The following is an 18,460-nucleotide window of genomic DNA, read 5'->3' as shown; positions in this document are numbered from 1 at the left end:
GCAACACAACACAACACAACGCAACGCAACACAACACAACACAACACACTGCACTGCACTGCATGCCCAAGCAGCCACTTAGCTGTGGCCGGTACTGTTGTTTTGGTGGACGATGAGCTACACTGCCTTGGACAAGAGGCCTTGGTCCTTTCTTCTGTTCTGCATTTTATTTATGTCAATTATCGATGGCGTTTTTACCGCTCCAGAGACTGGATATTGGACTATTACAGTTGTCAATGTAAGTAGACACAGGAGTGTGTGTGTGTGTGTGTGGTGTGAGTCGAGTCGAGTAACCAGGCCAGTGAATGGGACTCTTACTAAGTAACCAAACGGTCGGGTTTCATAGCTTTCCTTTCTTTTTGTTTTCATTCAGATGAAATCCGACGTGACTTATCCAGTTTGTCGCATTATAGAAGCGTGTGTGATTTATGAAAATGCAACCTTTTTTTTGCAAACTAGCTTTACATATGCTTAGCTTTATTATCTGGTCTGCTAACTAGCGAGCTGATGTGGCATTGTGTCATGGCTAACAGGATGTCCCAAGCTTTAGTTTCGTGGAGAAAAAGACAGCTAATGTGCCATTTAGAAACAGCGAGAACACCATCACTAAACATACAGCCCCAGTGTGTGAATATAATGATTTGAATATAAAGCTTTGTTAATCTGTCAGATGGGCTCTTGCTAATGCTACTAGTTAGTATCCATTAGCTAACACTCAGGAATGAACCTACCCACTATCTGACAATTATATAAAGGATCTTGACAGAATTTATTTTCATTCTTCGGGCTTATTTTGTATCTCTTAACTTGTTTCCGTTTGCTTGTTTGTTATTAAATATTTAATTGCAGTACTAGATAGCTGATAGCTAGACAGTTGATAGCTGTTTGAAAGGTGATGCTGCGTCTCAGTAACGTGTATTAATGCATTAATTAATAGCATTAATGTTGGACAAGGATGAACTGCTGGCCCTTTTTTTTTTGGCTTTAAAATACCTACCGTTATTGGCATTAAAATATATGTTATCAATGTAACCCGACAATAAAGGTGCACTTAAGTCACAACAGCTGTTTGGAAGCCGTCTATGTTATTCTGCTATGAACAATTTCCACATAATGTGTGGTGCTGTGTATCAGACAGCAGCACTGCAAGAAACTGAGCACTGGTTTTAACCACAATTTGGGCATGAAAAAAGGAACTGATTCACAAATTTAAACTCAGAGCTTATCATAAAATAAACGCTGTTCATGAAAGAAAACGTTTGGAAGGATCTAGAATGCTGGCTACTCGATTCTTTAAGAATAAATGTGAAAACAGGTGTCTTTTAGTTTACTTTAAAATAGCCAAACCCAAAGAAAGGCAATATTGTATAGGACCTGTACGACACAAGAACCAGAAACCCGGGCAGGAAAAATCACTACTGACCCTTCGCACCCTGGACACAACCTCTTTCAGCTCCTCCCTTCTGGCAGGCGCTACAGAGCTTTGCTTACTAAAACTGCCAGACACAGGAACAGTTTCTTTCCCCAGGCAATCGCCCTGATTATCAACTCACCATAATTATATTCACTGCTTCATATCTATAAGTACTGCATTATCAGGACTGTCATTCATCACATCATCCGTGTACGTTACACACTCTACTGCTGCTGCATATTGTACAAAAAGCATAATATTGCACAATATTATTTGCACTTCTCACACTTTATGTACATAACTGATCAGTCATGTATTCTGTATTCATATTTAATACTCATAATGTCTATTGTATCACATCTGCATTGTCTTGTATAGTCTGTATTATCTTGTATGGTATAGTGTTATTTATGTCTGTACTTTTGAGAGTCACAAACAGCTGGAACCAAATTCCTTGTGTGTGTCAACACACTTGACTAATAAACCTGATTCTGATTCTGATTCTGATACTGATTAAGGCAGTGAGGCAGATGAATTTTAGTGGCGCTCCTAGTGAAGCACATTTCCAGACAATTCTGTGACCACTGGATTTGACCAATCAATTTATTTACATTATTTACTTAACTCCAGTCACTATTTTAGGTGCTTGGTACTCAGGCAAGAGTAGTAACTAAAGTTAGCATGACTTCATAGTATAACATTGACTACTGCTTTTTCCACACTGGGCATGTTTGTTGTGGTTTGTCGAGCACATTTGTTTTCAGCAGCTTTGTTCTGGGTTCAGAATCCCTTGAGTTTATCAAACCTGCATGCACATAATCAAAAGCATGCCCTAGGACACAACGTAACTACCCATTTATATTTACATTTATTTTAGTATTTTGATGCTATTATCCGTCTGCATTATGTGGACAACATTCACCTGCCATTCATGGTACACGTTAATGTACCAAAATTAATATCTATGTCATCATTGCCTTAAACCAGTGGTCTCCAATCTTATCCACAAAGGGCAGGTGTGGGTGCAGGTTTTCATTCCAACCAAGCAGAAGCCACACCTTACAGTTGTCCTTGGCTTGTAGTAGACTCTGGTGTGGCTTCTGCTTGGTTGGAATGAAAACCTGCACCCACACCGGCCCTTTGTGGATAAGATTGGAGACCGCTGTCTTAAACACTTGTGTTCACATGTACGCAGCACAGTTACAGAGCAAAGACTATACAGGTTTATACGTAAATATACGTGCTTCCTGGTCCACATGACAGCTTTCACAGTTGCTCAGTTTTGGATTAAGCTTCCAGTGTGAAAGCCCTTAGTAAACTTAGAAAGTACACAAGGTACATTTGCCTGATAAATGTAAATGCAATACCTCACATCTAATTGCTGTATATTTTTGTTTTTATACTGTAACACATTGCGGCGGTATTATGAATGTTATTAATGATCTATATGGATTTTATTTTTTGCAGACGTCAAGACCTTTGTTATTAAAAAAGTCCATGTACAAAGCCACTGACATCCAGTTAAAAGGTAGTAACATTAAATTCAGGATAAATAATATCATCATTTAAGATGTGGCTTTTTGTACTGTTGACTGTTTGTATGTAAGCATACTGTCACACAATGGGAGGTAACTTATATAATGTTTTCTCCTTTGCAGTCTCTTCCTTTAACTGTCCCGCAGAGGTGTCATTTACTATTAGCTGGTATTTAAAGTTCTACCCGTGTCACAATGAATTCAGTAACATAGAGGTGAGTGGTGTTTGCATGATAGAAACTGCTTCCATGTGAATCAGAGATTTCATGTTTCCGTTATGTTTTTCTGACCAGGAAATGTATGACAGGACACCACTGAGTAGAGGAGAATGTCTAGACCCCAATCCTCTTGCACCAGGAGAGTACATCGAACACAAGTACGGAAAATTAACCTGCAACAACGGGATCCAGTTTTTCCCCATGCTAAACGTATGTAAAACTGGTATCATTTAATTCATAACAGCTTAAACGTGGCCTCAGCTTTTAAATCAGCAATTTGTAATATCTTAATTAGGCACCATTTTATTTTCTTGAGCTCAGGGTATGGGCACTGAGAAGGTCTGTGTTGTCATTTGCTTGATGAAACTACGTTCATTTTTTTATTTGGCAGAGAAGTAGCATTCTTTGAAAGCCCTGCTGATAGAGGTCATTGAGTGTAGAGCAAAAGCAGGAAGAGAATCTGTGTCTAACTTTTGTGTACTGTAACAATACTCACTGCATTTGATTCAGTACCCACTGCATTCGATTCAGTACCTTTTGCTGCATTTGGTTCAGTACCTTTTGCTGCATTCGGTTCAGCACCTTTTGCTGCATTTGGTTCAGTACCTTTTGCTGCATTCGGTTCAGCACCTACTGCGCTTGAGTATCTACTGCTTGGTTGTTGCTACAGTACACATTGATTAGTATGTGTGTAGTATGAATCCAGACAATACTATGTGTCATGTGATCTGCAATGCCGCCATAACTGCAAAAAGGGTTTTTTGTTTGCTTATGATTTTGTTTTGTTTGTTTCTTTTTAACCGCAACACTTCTTTTTCTTGTTTAAACCTTCATGATGTTATCAGGTGTTGTTTAAACAAGTATGGTTTAACCACAAGGAACAATATTTAATATCTATACACTTGCACAATAACGTGCTGTCACGCTGCCTCCTGCCATTTTATTGGTTCTGGTAGCACCATTAGGTTTAGTGCAGTATTCACTGGTTCTATGCAAACAGCAGTCCATCTGGGTATTTCACACTTACTGTGAACACTAAGAACATACTGCCTTTGGCTGCTCCAACACAGCAAGTGTTACATGTGTTAGTACACACATAAATACATACTGGTCAGAGCTCTTGTTGTTTGATTAGTAGCACTATTTGTATTATTATTTCATTTCAGTAGTCAGAACAGCTTTCCTTTTCTCTAAATATGTGCTTTTGTGTTTTTTGCAGAAATCCCAAGCAGAGCCCAGAACAGTGGATCCACAGCGAGAGGATTTTATTAATGTAAGCCTGTGTCATGGAGGTTTGACTCATTGTGATAGTTACAGTAACTTAACGTTTTGTCTTCATCTTGCCAGGATGCCAATTACACCAGGTGGCTTACAGCAGAAGCTGAAGTTAAACCAGGTATAAAGGTAAAGTTCCTCTTTCTTTATGCCAATCAAAAAAGTTCATGTCTGTGAGAAAGAAGGGTGTAAATCTGTTTTTATCAACAACCTTGCATCCTTCTCTCTAAAGGATCACGTCATTGCTACGACATGGAGAGACGGACCGTATCTACTTGTGGTAGTGATCGAGACTGATAAAAAGGACGTCGACTGGAATTTAACCTGTAAGCCTCAGCATATTTATTATTTCTTCAAGTCTTTAGGATTCCTTTAAACACAAATATTGGAATTTTAACTACTAGTTAGAATTGGAACATCTTTTACTTTGTTCCAGTCACTGTGATAATGAAAGGAGATCATGGTTACATCTCAGTCACAGAATGGCCTCTTATGATCGTGAGTGTTTATAGTTTATTATATAAGTCACCTTTAAATCATTGATCATCTTACAAATGGTAATGCTCCATATAAATTTTACATGTTGCATGGTGTTTATTTTCCATCTCCTTAGTTCTACATGGTGATGTGCATTGTCTACATTTTGTACGCTCTACTCTGGTTCATCTGGGCTTCTTGCTACTGGAAAGACCTGCTGCGGATCCAGTTCTGGATAGCTGGCGTCATCTTCCTGGGCATGATCGAGATGGCAGTCTTCTGTGCCGAGTATGAGAACGCTAATGCTGTTGGCTCAGCAAGTAAGTGACAAAAACAAAACCCTTAAGCATAAAAATATGGTTTTAAAAAGACTGACTTCCTTATAGAACTGTAGTAGTGTTTTATTGCAGAGTATTTGTGCTTTCAGTAAAATGATGATGAGAAAGAATGCAGGCATACTAACTTGTTTATCTAGTAAAAGTATGTGTCATTTCCACACTTCCTTTTTTTATTTTGGAGACACTTTGCGTTTTTTACTCTGTTTTGAGCTTATCATATGTACAGGAAAGTTACACAATGCGATAAGGTGACATTCTTCCTCTGCGACTCCTTCGGCAACCTTCGACATGATTTACACAGGACACACAAAGCATGCGTTACATATAGTGCAAAACAGAATGGAGAAAAGAAAAAGTGTGTGCATTATAAGCAAGAAGAAACGTACGTTTCCAGTGTAAATGTCATGAAAGGAGATCCATGATGGAATTCTCCTTTATAATGTCTATATATATTTGCGGAGTGGGGTAAAGTTTGACAACTGTCAATATCACAGGGGAGACTTTCTCTGCACTGGTGTTCTAGAGCCATGGGGCAGTTCAGAGAACCAGCCTCTGGTCCTCTTAAACAAGTGGTCTGGGGCTCGCTTCAAACAAACTATTTTACTTAATGTTTGCACTTTTTTGATGCCACATAGCAAGTTATTTTTCTTGATATATAAAACCGGAGAACTGTGATCAGTTCACTTATTTTAGAGAATAATTTTCTCTAAAATAAAAATAATTAATTATTTATAATACTTTATATAATATGGTAATATAATAATATATGTATATAACAATAGTACAATAGTACAATAGTGACCAAAGACACAGTAAAACTAAAACTACATTAAAAAGCTGTGAATTTTGTCTGTCCATTTTAAAGTGTCAGTTCTCTCTTCTTTACACAGCTCAAGGCTTGCTGGTTTTTGCCGAGCTCGTGTCCGCTCTGAAGAGAACACTAGCACGACTCTTGGTCATCATCGTCAGTTTGGGCTACGGAATAGTCAAGTGAGTAGAAGATAACATCTGTTATGTGTTGATGGTTATCAGGGCTGGTAATGGCCATTAAATGTTGTGTTAATGTTTTACGATGGTATGATTTGTCTAGGCCTCGCTTGGGGACCGTCATGCACAGAGTCGTGGGGCTGGGAGTCCTCTACTTTGCCTTTGCTGCCATTGAGGGCATTTTGAGGATTACTGGGGTAAATCAACTTTACCCATAATGCTTTTGTTTGTATACATACGTCTCTCTTCTACACAGTGTCACTTTTCAGTTTGTGAATCGTTTAGAAATTTCTTTATTTCTGCATAAATATGAAGCAAAATATGATCAGATTTAACAAAGTGAACGCAATATAACAAATAAGCCAAAAATATTTTACTTCTTTATTCAATTATTGGGGAAAATAATCCAGCATTGCATATCTGTGACTGGCAAAAGTATATGGACCTTTGTTTTCAGTATCTGTTGTGAGCCCTTGTGTAGCAGTAACTGCAAGTAAGGTTTCAGGTAACTGTTACTCAGTCCTGCACAACGGCTCGGAAGAATCTTCTCTCATTCGTCAGTACGCAAAAGCTTCAACACTGGGATTTGTGGGTGGGTGTCCTCACATGAACCGCTTGCTTCAGGTCCTTCCACAACATTTCTTTTGGATTAAGGTCAAGTCTTTGACTTAGCCACTCCAAAACATTATCTTTGTTCCTCTTTTATCATTATTTGGTAGACAGACCTGGGAGGTTGTGGTCCTTGTATTTGTTTATGGTCCATTTTTGCTTGAGATTCAGTTCATAAAAAAGAAAATGTCCTGCCATTTTCCAATATAATTCACTGGTATAATTCTAAATGCATTGTTCCATCAATGATGGAAAGCTTTCCTGTCCCAGCTACAGCATTACAGGCCCAAAGCATGATACTACCACCATCATGTTTCACAGATGCATATGGTTATTATGCTGGAATTCAGTATTTTCTTTTCTCTAGAAATATCGCTTCTCATTTAAAGTTTTTTTTGTTCTCATTCCTCCACAAATTTTTTTTTCCCAATAGTCTTCTGACTTATCCACGTGATCTTTAGTTAACTTTAAGGGCAGCGATGTTCTTTTTGGAGAGTAGTGGCTTTCTTCTTGCCTTGCCTCTGAACACCAAGTTTGTTCAGTGTTCTCCTGATGGCAGACACATGAACATTAACATAAGCCAAAGTAAAAGAGGCCTTTAGTTGGTTAGATGTACACTGAATTCCTTTCTGACCCAACAGACTATTACATGTCTTGCTTTTTTGTTGGTTGACCAATGGTCTTAAGACAATACATTTGTGAAGTCCAAACTCTTTAGAGATGATTTCTGTAAACTTTTTCAGCCCAATGAACAACAAGAACTCTTTTTCTGAAGTCCTTAGAAACCTGCCTTGTTTGTGTCATGATCCACTTCCACAAACACACGTCTTTAAATAATCCCATTGATTGGAAACACGTGGGCTCTAATTTGACCTTCGATACTAATCCTAGATGTTCAAGTACTTTCGCCACTTACATGTATATAATATTCCGACATTTTCCTGAATAAAAACAAATTGTAAAGTATAATATATTTGTCTGATTTGTTTGACTGGGTTCACTTTGTCTGCTTTTAGGATTTGTATGAAATTCTGATGATGTTTTGGGTCATATTTATGCAGAAATATAGAAATAACTAAAGGGTCGACAAACTTTCAAACGACACTGTGTGTGAGTGTGTGTTTGTGTGTGTGTGTTTGTGTATTCATGTCATCCTGTGAAGGAAAACTCCACCCTGAAACAATATATATGTTTATATTAACTCATTTATCTTGTACTTACCAATAAGGATGTTCATTTGTTAGTTGGTCCTGAACTGCCATTATGAAAAGTTAGCAACTGTCAGTTACTCTGATGTCTGATGACAGGTTTAATTAGAGACTGTTTAAAACAGCCATTCGATGCAGTTACAAACAGAGATCTTTGAAACGAACACATATTGGTGTTGAAGGCAGCATTCGTACGAAAGTAGAAGCTTTGGAAGCCGATTTTTCAGATGAGGGGTCTGAGAGCGCACACTTTCAGCATGTGACATTTCTTCAAAGGTCACTGTGTATATGGGTTCATGAGGTTCACGGGGGTAAAATGAGAGCTAATTCCTTACTGATTCACCCATCAGCAGGTACTCGAATAGCATTGTTTAAAGAATTTTAAATCGAAAAAATGTAAACCCAAGAATTTTAGGCTTTGACACACATTACCAGTAATTTGGGGTGGATTTTTCCTTTTATTAACACACTGTTAACACATACTTTTACTACCATGTAAGTGTAACATGTGTTGATCTGAAAGGGCCGGGACAGTGTGCCATCTCTGCTCACTGCCATTGTAATGACTGTGTTTGACTCCTGCGCCACTTGGTTCATATCCTTCCAAAGCTTTTGCTTTTCCAGTCAATGTTACCAGTGGACCTGGAAATAAATACTATTTCTACCCATCTATTAGGGTTAGCACAATGAGAGTTGTACATGTCAGAGTAAAGTCCATCAGAGTAAAGTCCATCAGAGTAAAGTCCATCAGAGTAAAGTCCATCAGAGTAAAGTCCATCAGAGTAAAGTCCATCAGAGTAAAGTCCGTCAGAGTAAAGTCCGTCAGAGTAAAGTCCGTCAGAGTAAAGTCCGTCAGAGTAAAGTCCGTCAGAGTAAAGTCCGTCAGAGTAAAGTCCGTCAGAGTAAAGTCCGTCAGAGTAAAGTCCGTCAGAGTAAAGTCCGTCAGAGTAAAGTCCATCAGAGTAAAGTCCATCAGAGTTTCCTAATCTTTAATATCCGCAGCTGATTGAGACGCACACAATGAACAATGTAGCTGCAAATAGCACTATTTGAATTCAGTGATTTAGTTGGACTCAGAAGACAAAAATGGTATCAAATTTAAATGAGATTTTTTAGAATTAAAGCTAATTAAATTTTTCACAAACGCACCATATGCCCAAATGTTTGCGAATGCCTGACCATCACGTTTACTTCCTTAAAACTGCTTGATCAGGATCTGAAGGTATTCATGTATAACTGAATGCAATTATAATGTTATAATGGTGTTGTCATAATGACTGAATTATCTACCTGATCAAGCTTGTTTGGTTTCATTTTTTTCCCCTTTTTCCTGAATTTGCTCTTTCTGTCTGTCTTCTTTTGCTTTTCCTCTGTCTTCCCCTTTTCTCAGGCTAAAGATTCTGACCTGGCCTTACTGGCCAACATTCCACTGGCACTGCTTGACTCTTCTCTCTGTTGGTGGATATCCTTTTAGTCTGGCCCATGCATACACAAGGGCCTCCTCTGTCATCGTGTGCAATTTCTGCATGCTTATTTCAGCGTTTCTAACTGTTTAATGTGTGTGTTTCACTACGGCTAACATGAATGAATGCTGGTGGGGTTCAGTTTCATGTGCTGTAAATCAACTCTACTGATTCTTATATTATTTGCAGAGCTCTTTTTTTTTTTAATTGTAGTTTCTCTGACAGTGCTCACTCCTCATTATTTCCTTGACGACCTCTTAAATATTTGTTAGTCTCGCACAAACCATAAAGACTCTAAAACTCAGGAGAAACCCGGTGAAGTTGTCATTGTATAGACACTTCACCAATACCCTCATCTTTGCTGTAATCGGTGAGTAATTTAAGAAATGTTAAACTGGAATGTATTTCCTGATACGGATAGGTTCTGGATGTTTTTTTGTGTTTACAGAAGAGTGTTGATTGATTTGTTGAAGATGTTTTGTTTATATTACATGCTATTTAATTTCGCCGTATTTTTAGCCTCTGTCATTTTCATGGTGTGGACAACAAAGAAATTCCGATTAGCAGACTGCCAGGCTGTGAGTATTTGATGCACTGTAGTTGTCTTACTTTCCCTCTAAACAGAGTGATATGAGATGTTTCACCTGTGGTGATGTTCTCAACAGGACTGGATGGAGCTCTGGGTAGATGACGCCTTCTGGAGGTTTCTGTTCTCTATAATACTGCTGGTCATCATGTTTCTCTGGAGACCATCTGCAAATAACCAAAGGCAAGATTTGACATAAATGATTGCAGAGTCTCATTACATTGACTAATTGACACAGAGACTTCATACGTTGTGCCTGATAAATACACAGACATCATAAGACACAATGTACGACATCTCTGTATTAATCGGACGCAACGCACGAAGTCTCTATTAATCGGACGCAACGCACGATGTCTCTGTATTAATCGGACGCAACGCACGACGTCTCTGTATTAATCGGACGCAACGCACGACGTCTCTGTATTAATCGGACGCAACGCACGACGTCTCTGTATTAATCGGACGCAACGCACGACGTCTCTGTATTAATCGGACGCAACGCACGACGTCTCTGTATTAATCGGACGCAACGCACGATGTCTCTGTATTAATCGGACGCAACGGACGAAGTCTCTATTAATCGGACGCAACGCACGACGTCTCTGTATTAATCGGACGCAACGCACGACGTCTCTGTATTAATCGGACGCAACGCACGACGTCTCTGTATTAATCGGACGCAACGCACAACGTCTCTGTATTAATCGGACGCAACGCACGACGTCTCTGTATTAATCGGACGCAACGCACGACGTCTGTATTAATCGGACGCAACGCACGACGTCTCTGTATTAATCGGGCGCGATGTACGACGTCTCTGTATTAATCGTACGCAGTGTACGACGTCTCTGTATTAATCGTACGCAGTGTACGACGTCTCTGTATTAATCGGACGCAACGCACGACGTCTCTGTATTAATCGGACGCAACGCACGACGTCTCTGTATTAATCGGACGCAACGCACGACGTCTCTGTATTAATCGGACGCAACGCACGACGTCTCTGTATTAATCGGACGCAACGCACGACGTCTCTGTATTAATCGGACGCAACGCACGATGTCTCTGTATTAATCGGACGCAACGGACGAAGTCTCTATTAATCGGACGCAACGCACGACGTCTCTGTATTAATCGGACGCAACGCACGACGTCTCTGTATTAATCGGACGCAACGCACGACGTCTCTGTATTAATCGGACGCAACGCACAACGTCTCTGTATTAATCGGACGCAACGCACGACGTCTCTGTATTAATCGGACGCAACGCACGACGTCTGTATTAATCGGACGCAACGCACGACGTCTCTGTATTAATCGGGCGCGATGTACGACGTCTCTGTATTAATCGTACGCAGTGTACGACGTCTCTGTATTAATCGTACGCAGTGTACGACGTCTCTGTATTAATCGGGCGCAACGCACGACGTCTCTATTAATCGTACGCAATGTACGACGTCTCTGTGTTAATCGGGCGCGACGTACGACGTCTCTGTATTAATCGGACGCAACGCACAACGTCTCTGTATTAATCGGACGCAACGCACGACGTCTGTTAATCAGACGCAACGCACGACGTCTATTAATCGGACGCAACGCACGACGTCTGTATTAATCGGACGCAACGCACGACGTCTCTGTATTAATCAGACGCAACGCACGACGTCTCTGTATTAATCAGACGCAACGTACGACGTCTCTGTATTAATCAGACGCAACGTACGACGTCTCTGTATTAATCGGACGCAACATACGACGTTTCTGTATTAATTGGACACAATGTACGACGTCTATGTATTAATCGGACGCAACGCACGACGTCTCTATTAATCAGACGCAACATACGACGTCTCTGTTACAAACGGACGCAATGTACGACGTCTCTGTATTAATCGGCCGCGATGTACGACATCTCTGTATTAATCGTACGCAATGTACGACGTCTCTGTATTAATCGGACGCAATGTACGACGTCTCTGTATTAATCGGACGCAATGTACGTCTCTGTATTAATCCGGAACGCATTGTACGTCTCTGTATTAATCGGACACAATGTACGACGTCTCTGTATTAATCGGACGCGACGTACAACGTCTCTGTATTAATCGGACGCAACGTACAGCGTCTCTGTATTAATCGGACGCAACGTACGACGTCTCTGTATTAATCGGACGCGGACGCGATGTACGACTTCTCTGTATTAATCGGACGCAACGCACGATGTCTCTGTATTAATCGGATGCAATGTATGACGTCTCTGTATTAATTCGAACGCAACGTACGACGTCTTTGTATTAATCGGACGCAAAGTACGACGTTTCTGTATTAATCGGACGCAACGCACGATGTCTCTATATTAATAGGACGCAACGCACGACATCTGTATTAATCGGACGCAACGCACGACGTCTGTATTAATCGGACGCAACGCACGACGTCTCTGTATTAATCAGACGCAACGTACGACGTCTCTGTATTAATCAGACGCAACGTACGACGTCTCTGTATTAATCGGACGCAACATACGACGTTTCTGTATTAATTGGACACAATGTACGACGTCTATGTATTAATCGGACGCAACGCACGACGTCTCTATTAATCAGACGCAACGTACGACGTCTCTGTTACAATCGGACGCAATGTACGACGTCTCTGTATTAATCGGCCGCGATGTACGACATCTCTGTATTAATCGTACGCAATGTACGACGTCTCTGTATTAATCGGACGCAATGTACGTCTCTGTATTAATCCGGAACGCATTGTACGTCTCTGTATTAATCGGACACAATGTACGACGTCTCTGTATTAATCGGACGCGACGTACAACGTCTCTGTATTAATCGGACGCAACGTACAGCGTCTCTGTATTAATCGGACGCAACGTACGACTTCTCTGTATTAATCGGACGCGATGTACGACTTCTCTGTATTAATCGGACGCAACGCACGATGTCTCTGTATTAATCGGATGCAATGTATGACGTCTCTGTATTAATTCGAACGCAACGTACGACGTCTTTGTATTAATCGGACGCAAAGTACGACGTTTCTGTATTAATCGGACGCAACGCACGATGTCTCTATATTAATAGGACGCAACGCACGACATCTGTATTAATCGGACGCAACGCACGACATCTGTATTAATCGGACGCAACGCACGACGTCTCTGTATTAATCGGACGCGGACGCGATGTACGACGTCTCTGTATCAATCGGACGCGATGTACGACTTCTCTGTATTAATCGGACGCAACGCACGATGTCTCTGTATTAATCGGATGCAATGTACGACGTCTCTGTATTAATCGGATGCGATGTACGACTTCTCTGTATTAATTGGACGCGATGTACGACTTTGTATCAATCGGACGCAATGTACGACGTCTCTGTATTAATCGGACGCAATGTACGAGTTCTTTGTATCAATCGGACGTGATGTACGACGTCTCTGTATTAATTGGACGTGATGTACGACTTCTTTGTATCAATCGGACGCGATGTACGACGTCTCTGTATTAATCAGACGCAATGTACAACATCTCTGTATTAATCGGACGCAACGTACGATGTCTCTGTATTAATCGGACGCAACGTACAACGTCTCTGTATTAATCGGACGCAACGTACGACGTCTCTGTATTAATCGGACGCAACTCACGACATTTCTATATTAATTGGACACAATGTACTGTACAATGTCTGTGTATTAATCGGACGCAACGCACGACATTTCTGTATTAATTGGACACAATGTACAACGTCTGTGTATTCATCAGAGATGTTGTACCTTGCCTGATTAATACATAGACATTTTATGTTGTCTGATTAATACAAATAAAACAATTTTAAAGTAATTTTCCGTGTACAGTTCATTTAAACAATTAAGCCTAGACAATTGTATGCTAAAAAAATTATTTATTGATATTTTCTGAGTGCAAGCAAACATTAGAAGTGAATCTTTTCCTTTTATTATGTGCGCTCTCCCGAATATAGATATGCATTCACACCTTTAATTGATGATTCAGACGATGAAGAGATTGAAGAGTTCTTGGTGTCTGCAAATATTGGTGAGCAATTAATCTCTACAAAAATATACAGGAGCATAATGATATTCTTCCACTCTGTCTGCTATGTGGACTTATCAGCGTCTTGCTTTATTTCTAGCTGACGGCTTAAAACTAAGAGCCGCTAAAACCGAGACTAATGGAGCAACGAAACCCCTTGCTCCGAGTGTGGTCAGTATCGGCCGAGACAAAGTCAAACATACAGTCATCACAACACCCATCGCAAACACTGATAGAAATCTTAATTTCACACTGAAAATAAAGGGAAATATTTTAAGCTGCATGTCACAATTACTGACACCCCTGAATTCTTATATGTAGATTTTATTTTTTATTTACCTGCATGAAGGAAGTCTTATGCAGCCATCCAGGATTTCCTGTTTCATTTGGGTTTAAATGTGAGGTGACAAAGAACAAATTCATCAACATGGGCATTCATCAGCAAGGGGCTGATTAGGCAACACACGGATAAAAACAGAATAAATAACTTCGTTTCTATATGAAATATTTTAAAAGCCGCATACCTTTGCTAGGATACGAGGCATAATGAACTCAGTAATGAACCACACAAAAATGAGAAATTGTTTTATTTTCCTTGCTTTGTATTCTCTGGATCTCCTCAAGTATTATAGGAAACAGTGCTGTTATTGTAGGCAAAGGGAGGTTGCACAAATAAATGCAATTAAAAGTAAGATTACAATTTTTAACGAAAATAAACCACAAATACCTTTTTCAAGGGTGCCATTAAATTTGGACTGTAATTTGAAACAAAAGCTGACTATAGGGACTTTTTTTTTCACAGGACGAAGACTTGAAGTGGGTGGAAGACAACATTCCTTCCTCCATAACAGACGTGTAAGTGTTTTTATTAAGGAAACCGCTTTGTTCGCTCTCAGGCTCCTTATACGAGGGGACATGAAACAAAAACGCCGTAATGCATATTCCAGTTTGCAGGTTCCAGCTCTTCTGAAGTGTCCAGATTCCTCTAATCACACAATGGATTAATGAAAGTGTTGAGATTCATTGCCCTTCTCAGTATGCTTCTATGTTGCTACTTGGTCTTGGTCTGCTTTCACACTATTCAGCGATACCACCTGCCTCATAGTTCAGAGCTCCGACTCGTGTCACCAAAACAGCTCTGACTCTGACTGAGGCAAGGACACCACAAGACCTCTAAAGGTGTGCTGTGGTATCTGGCACCAAGACTTTAGCTTGGTGTCCTGTAAGTTGTGAGGTGAAGCCTCCACTAGTCACACTTATTTGTCCAGTACATCCCACAGTTGCTTGATTGATATCTGCAGTATTTGGAGACCAAACAACCGTGAACCTCTGACACTCCTTAACCATTTTTGCATTATGGCTAAAGGAGGTCACTGCCATTAGGGAAAACTGTTGCACCATAAGGGGGTACTTAGTCTGCAGTAATATTTAATGGACAGCATGGGCACTGTGACCTTGTCCCCAAAACGGCCAACCTGAGCTGTCAGTACACAGAGAGGCTAGATTGAGATGGTTTGGACATGTACAGAGGAGAGAGATGGTTATATTGGTAGAAGGATGTTGGAGATGGAGCTGCCAGGTAAGAGGTAAAGAGGAAGGCCAAAGAGGAGATACATGGATGTGTTAAATAAGGACATGAAGGTGATTGGTGCGAGAGTAGATGATGGCGAGGATAAAGTTAGATGGAAACAGATAATTTGCTGTGGTGACCACTAAACGGGAAAAGCTGAAAGATGATGATGACAGGTGCTGTTGTATCAAGACAATGTTCACACTTCATGGCTAATGTGTGTCTAATCAGGCTGGGTTTAGTGTAAAGTTCCCAGTAAACATATCCTCTGACGTACATGACTAAATGTTTCTTGTATTTCAGTGCTCTGCCTGTTCTTCTCGACTCGGATGAGGTTTGTCAAATCGAGCATTCTTTCAAAAAATTCTTTCAAATTATTATTTTTTTTTTTTTTTAACACAGAAAATCAGCTTGCTTTTCACTTTGGGTCACTTTGCAGGAAATCATGACGACAAAATACGAGATTTCAAAAATGCAGTGAGAGCACAAACGAACGGCTTCCTTCAGATAACATGGGCGGCACCGCTGCTTCTCCCACTACCGCTACGACGTCCGACAGACGAGAGACTGACAGGTGAAGAGTTTGGCAGTGGATCTGAAGAGAAGAGGAATTCTGTTTCTAATCACAGGAGAATCCTGACTCACCTCAACAGTCCTGCCTGTATTCAAGCCTTTTTATATCTAATGTGAAAAATTACTGATTTTTTTTTTCCCCCCCAGAAGTACAAGTACTCATTCACACATGGGGTTCAAATGGGTTTTTTTCTTCCAGTATTTATTTTTTTTTCCCCTAAAAGGACATGAAATTAAAGGACCAATGATTCTGTTCAGGCATCCTTTATACTTATATACTTATTATTTTCTTATATATGTCATGTTATTTTTAGATTCATGGTGTCCAAGTCATCCTGCTTCTGAAAATACAGTTGTGTTGAACAGAATCTTCTGCTTCATGTGTAATTATACAGATGTTGACTGGGTGATGCAGAAAATCAAACACAAAAGTATGAACTCCAGTCTGGATGTTAATTTCTCAACCGTGCTGGATTACTTTAACATCGAGCAAAATGTGCATCTCGCATCAAAGAGCAATATGAAGTTAATAATCCTCATTTTGCCCTGTGCACTTTTTTAGAAATGCATTTTAGGGTTTTTCTTTCTTTCTCATTTTAATCACAAGCCTTAAAAACACTACAAATAACCAGATGATTGAGAATAGTTGGTCTTGTAGGATCGCACATTTTCCTTCCCCCCCCCCAGAGAAAAGCACAGTTTGCCATGCAGAGATACAGAAATCTTCCCACAGGACAACTGTTGTGATTTAAAGGCGTTCCGTTAGAATGTATCATAACCTCCTTGTGTGTTGTTGTCGTCAATGACAAAATGCATTCATTTCAATTGAGTGATTTTTTTTAAATTTATTTATTTATTTTTGCCACAAGGTTAGTCTGATTCTGTGCAAAATATTTTTTTTTTTAACAACTTGAGGATTTTCTATCTTCTGGATTTTTTTTTTTTTTTACCTTGCTGTGGAATCTTTGGATTCTTCTTTTTTAGATTTGTTTCATTTTGGGCATTGCGTCCATTTTTTTTTGTCATGCATGTTCCATGTTTTACGTCGGTTTGCTTCAAATGTAAATAAAGATTCTTTATTTATAGGTCTTTTTGTACTATTTGAGAGGAATTACGATCAGAAGGGAAACTGTACCCTTTTGGGTGATAATGGACAGTAAATAATGTCCTTACTACGAGTTTGTAGTGGAGTGGATTTAAGCAACCAAGAACGTCTGAGGAACTGGTCAGCACAACGGGTCAGCACAATTTCTGAGTTCACCACAAACACAACACTAATTGCTTCCTGACGAAATCTTCAAATTTCCCTGATGACCCCACCACAAAGCTGACCAGCGCAACAGTAGCTTAAAGACGGCGTGACAGTCTCCAGGCGGCCGCATCCACTGCAATCCCATGAGTCACGGACTGTCCATGCAGATCTATCAGTCTTTATAAGAGTCTATCAGACACTACTCAAAGCTTATGACCATGGGTGAGAGTTGTACAGTTCTAGCTCCATCTTTCATTCTTTCACCACGACAAACCTGAATAATGTCCGTATAACTGCTAATGCTGCACCGCATGTATGAGTCTCTAACTTCACTCAACCCTCACTTGTGAACAAGACACCATCATTCGGCCATTTTCTGTTGTTGCTGTTCTTTGGCTGTTCCCTGTTTGGGGTTGCCACAGTGTATCGTCCGATACACATACTTGATTTTGGCACAGGTTTTATACCAGATGCTCTTCCTGATGCAACCCTCTCATATTATCTGGCACTGAGAGTTAGCTCCCTGCCCAGGAATTGAACCCAAGCCAGAGTTTAATGGACCACTTAAATTCTCTGAGATTGCATAAGTAAACTGAATCTAATTAATATAGTATGTATGTTCTGTACTACAACTTAATTGTAATTTATGGAACTATCTTGGGTTGGTTGTAGTAAAATGGGAACAGTGCTAGTGCTTGAGAATTTTGAAGGAAGTGACTAAAGTGAGTGGAAAAACTTTATCTACTTCCAGCCTCCATCTGTGCACCTGCTCATTCATGCAGTTATACGTTCGGACATTCAAGTGGTAACTGACTTCAGATAATGTTTTTGAAACATCAGAATGGAGGAGAAATGTGATTAAAGTGACTGAGTAAAGG

General features: G+C 40.1%; 1 protein-coding gene across 3 annotated transcripts; it reads left to right on the top strand.

Annotated features, from left to right (window-relative positions):
* tmem87b (transmembrane protein 87B) lies at positions 1-17,364 on the top strand. Of its 3 annotated transcripts, none has more exons than XM_060871945.1 (20): positions 1-238; positions 2,882-2,942; positions 3,073-3,164; positions 3,243-3,377; positions 4,387-4,440; positions 4,515-4,571; positions 4,675-4,768; positions 4,879-4,940; positions 5,056-5,239; positions 6,148-6,247; positions 6,348-6,441; positions 8,585-8,660; positions 9,790-9,894; positions 10,044-10,102; positions 10,190-10,293; positions 14,117-14,190; positions 14,288-14,358; positions 14,990-15,042; positions 16,061-16,091; positions 16,197-17,364. In XM_060871945.1, exons 1-20 carry the CDS (start codon positions 113-115, stop codon positions 16,236-16,238), a joined length of 1,674 nt encoding a protein of 557 aa, XP_060727928.1. In that variant the 5' UTR covers positions 1-112; the 3' UTR covers positions 16,239-17,364. The 3 variants fall into 3 exon arrangements, with proteins under 3 accessions (XP_060727928.1, XP_060727929.1, XP_060727931.1); XM_060871946.1 differs by lacking the exon at positions 8,585-8,660 and adding an exon at positions 9,452-9,527 and having other exon boundaries at positions 2-238; positions 16,197-17,363; XM_060871948.1 differs by lacking the exons at positions 1-238; positions 8,585-8,660 and adding exons at positions 264-332; positions 9,452-9,527.
* Positions 17,365-18,460: the final 1,096 nt, after the last annotated feature.

Source organism: Tachysurus vachellii, chromosome 6 (genome assembly GCF_030014155.1).
Source record: "Tachysurus vachellii isolate PV-2020 chromosome 6, HZAU_Pvac_v1, whole genome shotgun sequence".
NCBI classification, from domain to species: domain Eukaryota; kingdom Metazoa; phylum Chordata; class Actinopteri; order Siluriformes; family Bagridae; genus Tachysurus; species Tachysurus vachellii.
The sequence above is the reverse complement of the archived record's forward strand: the minus strand, read 5'-3'. Positions and strand labels throughout refer to the sequence as shown.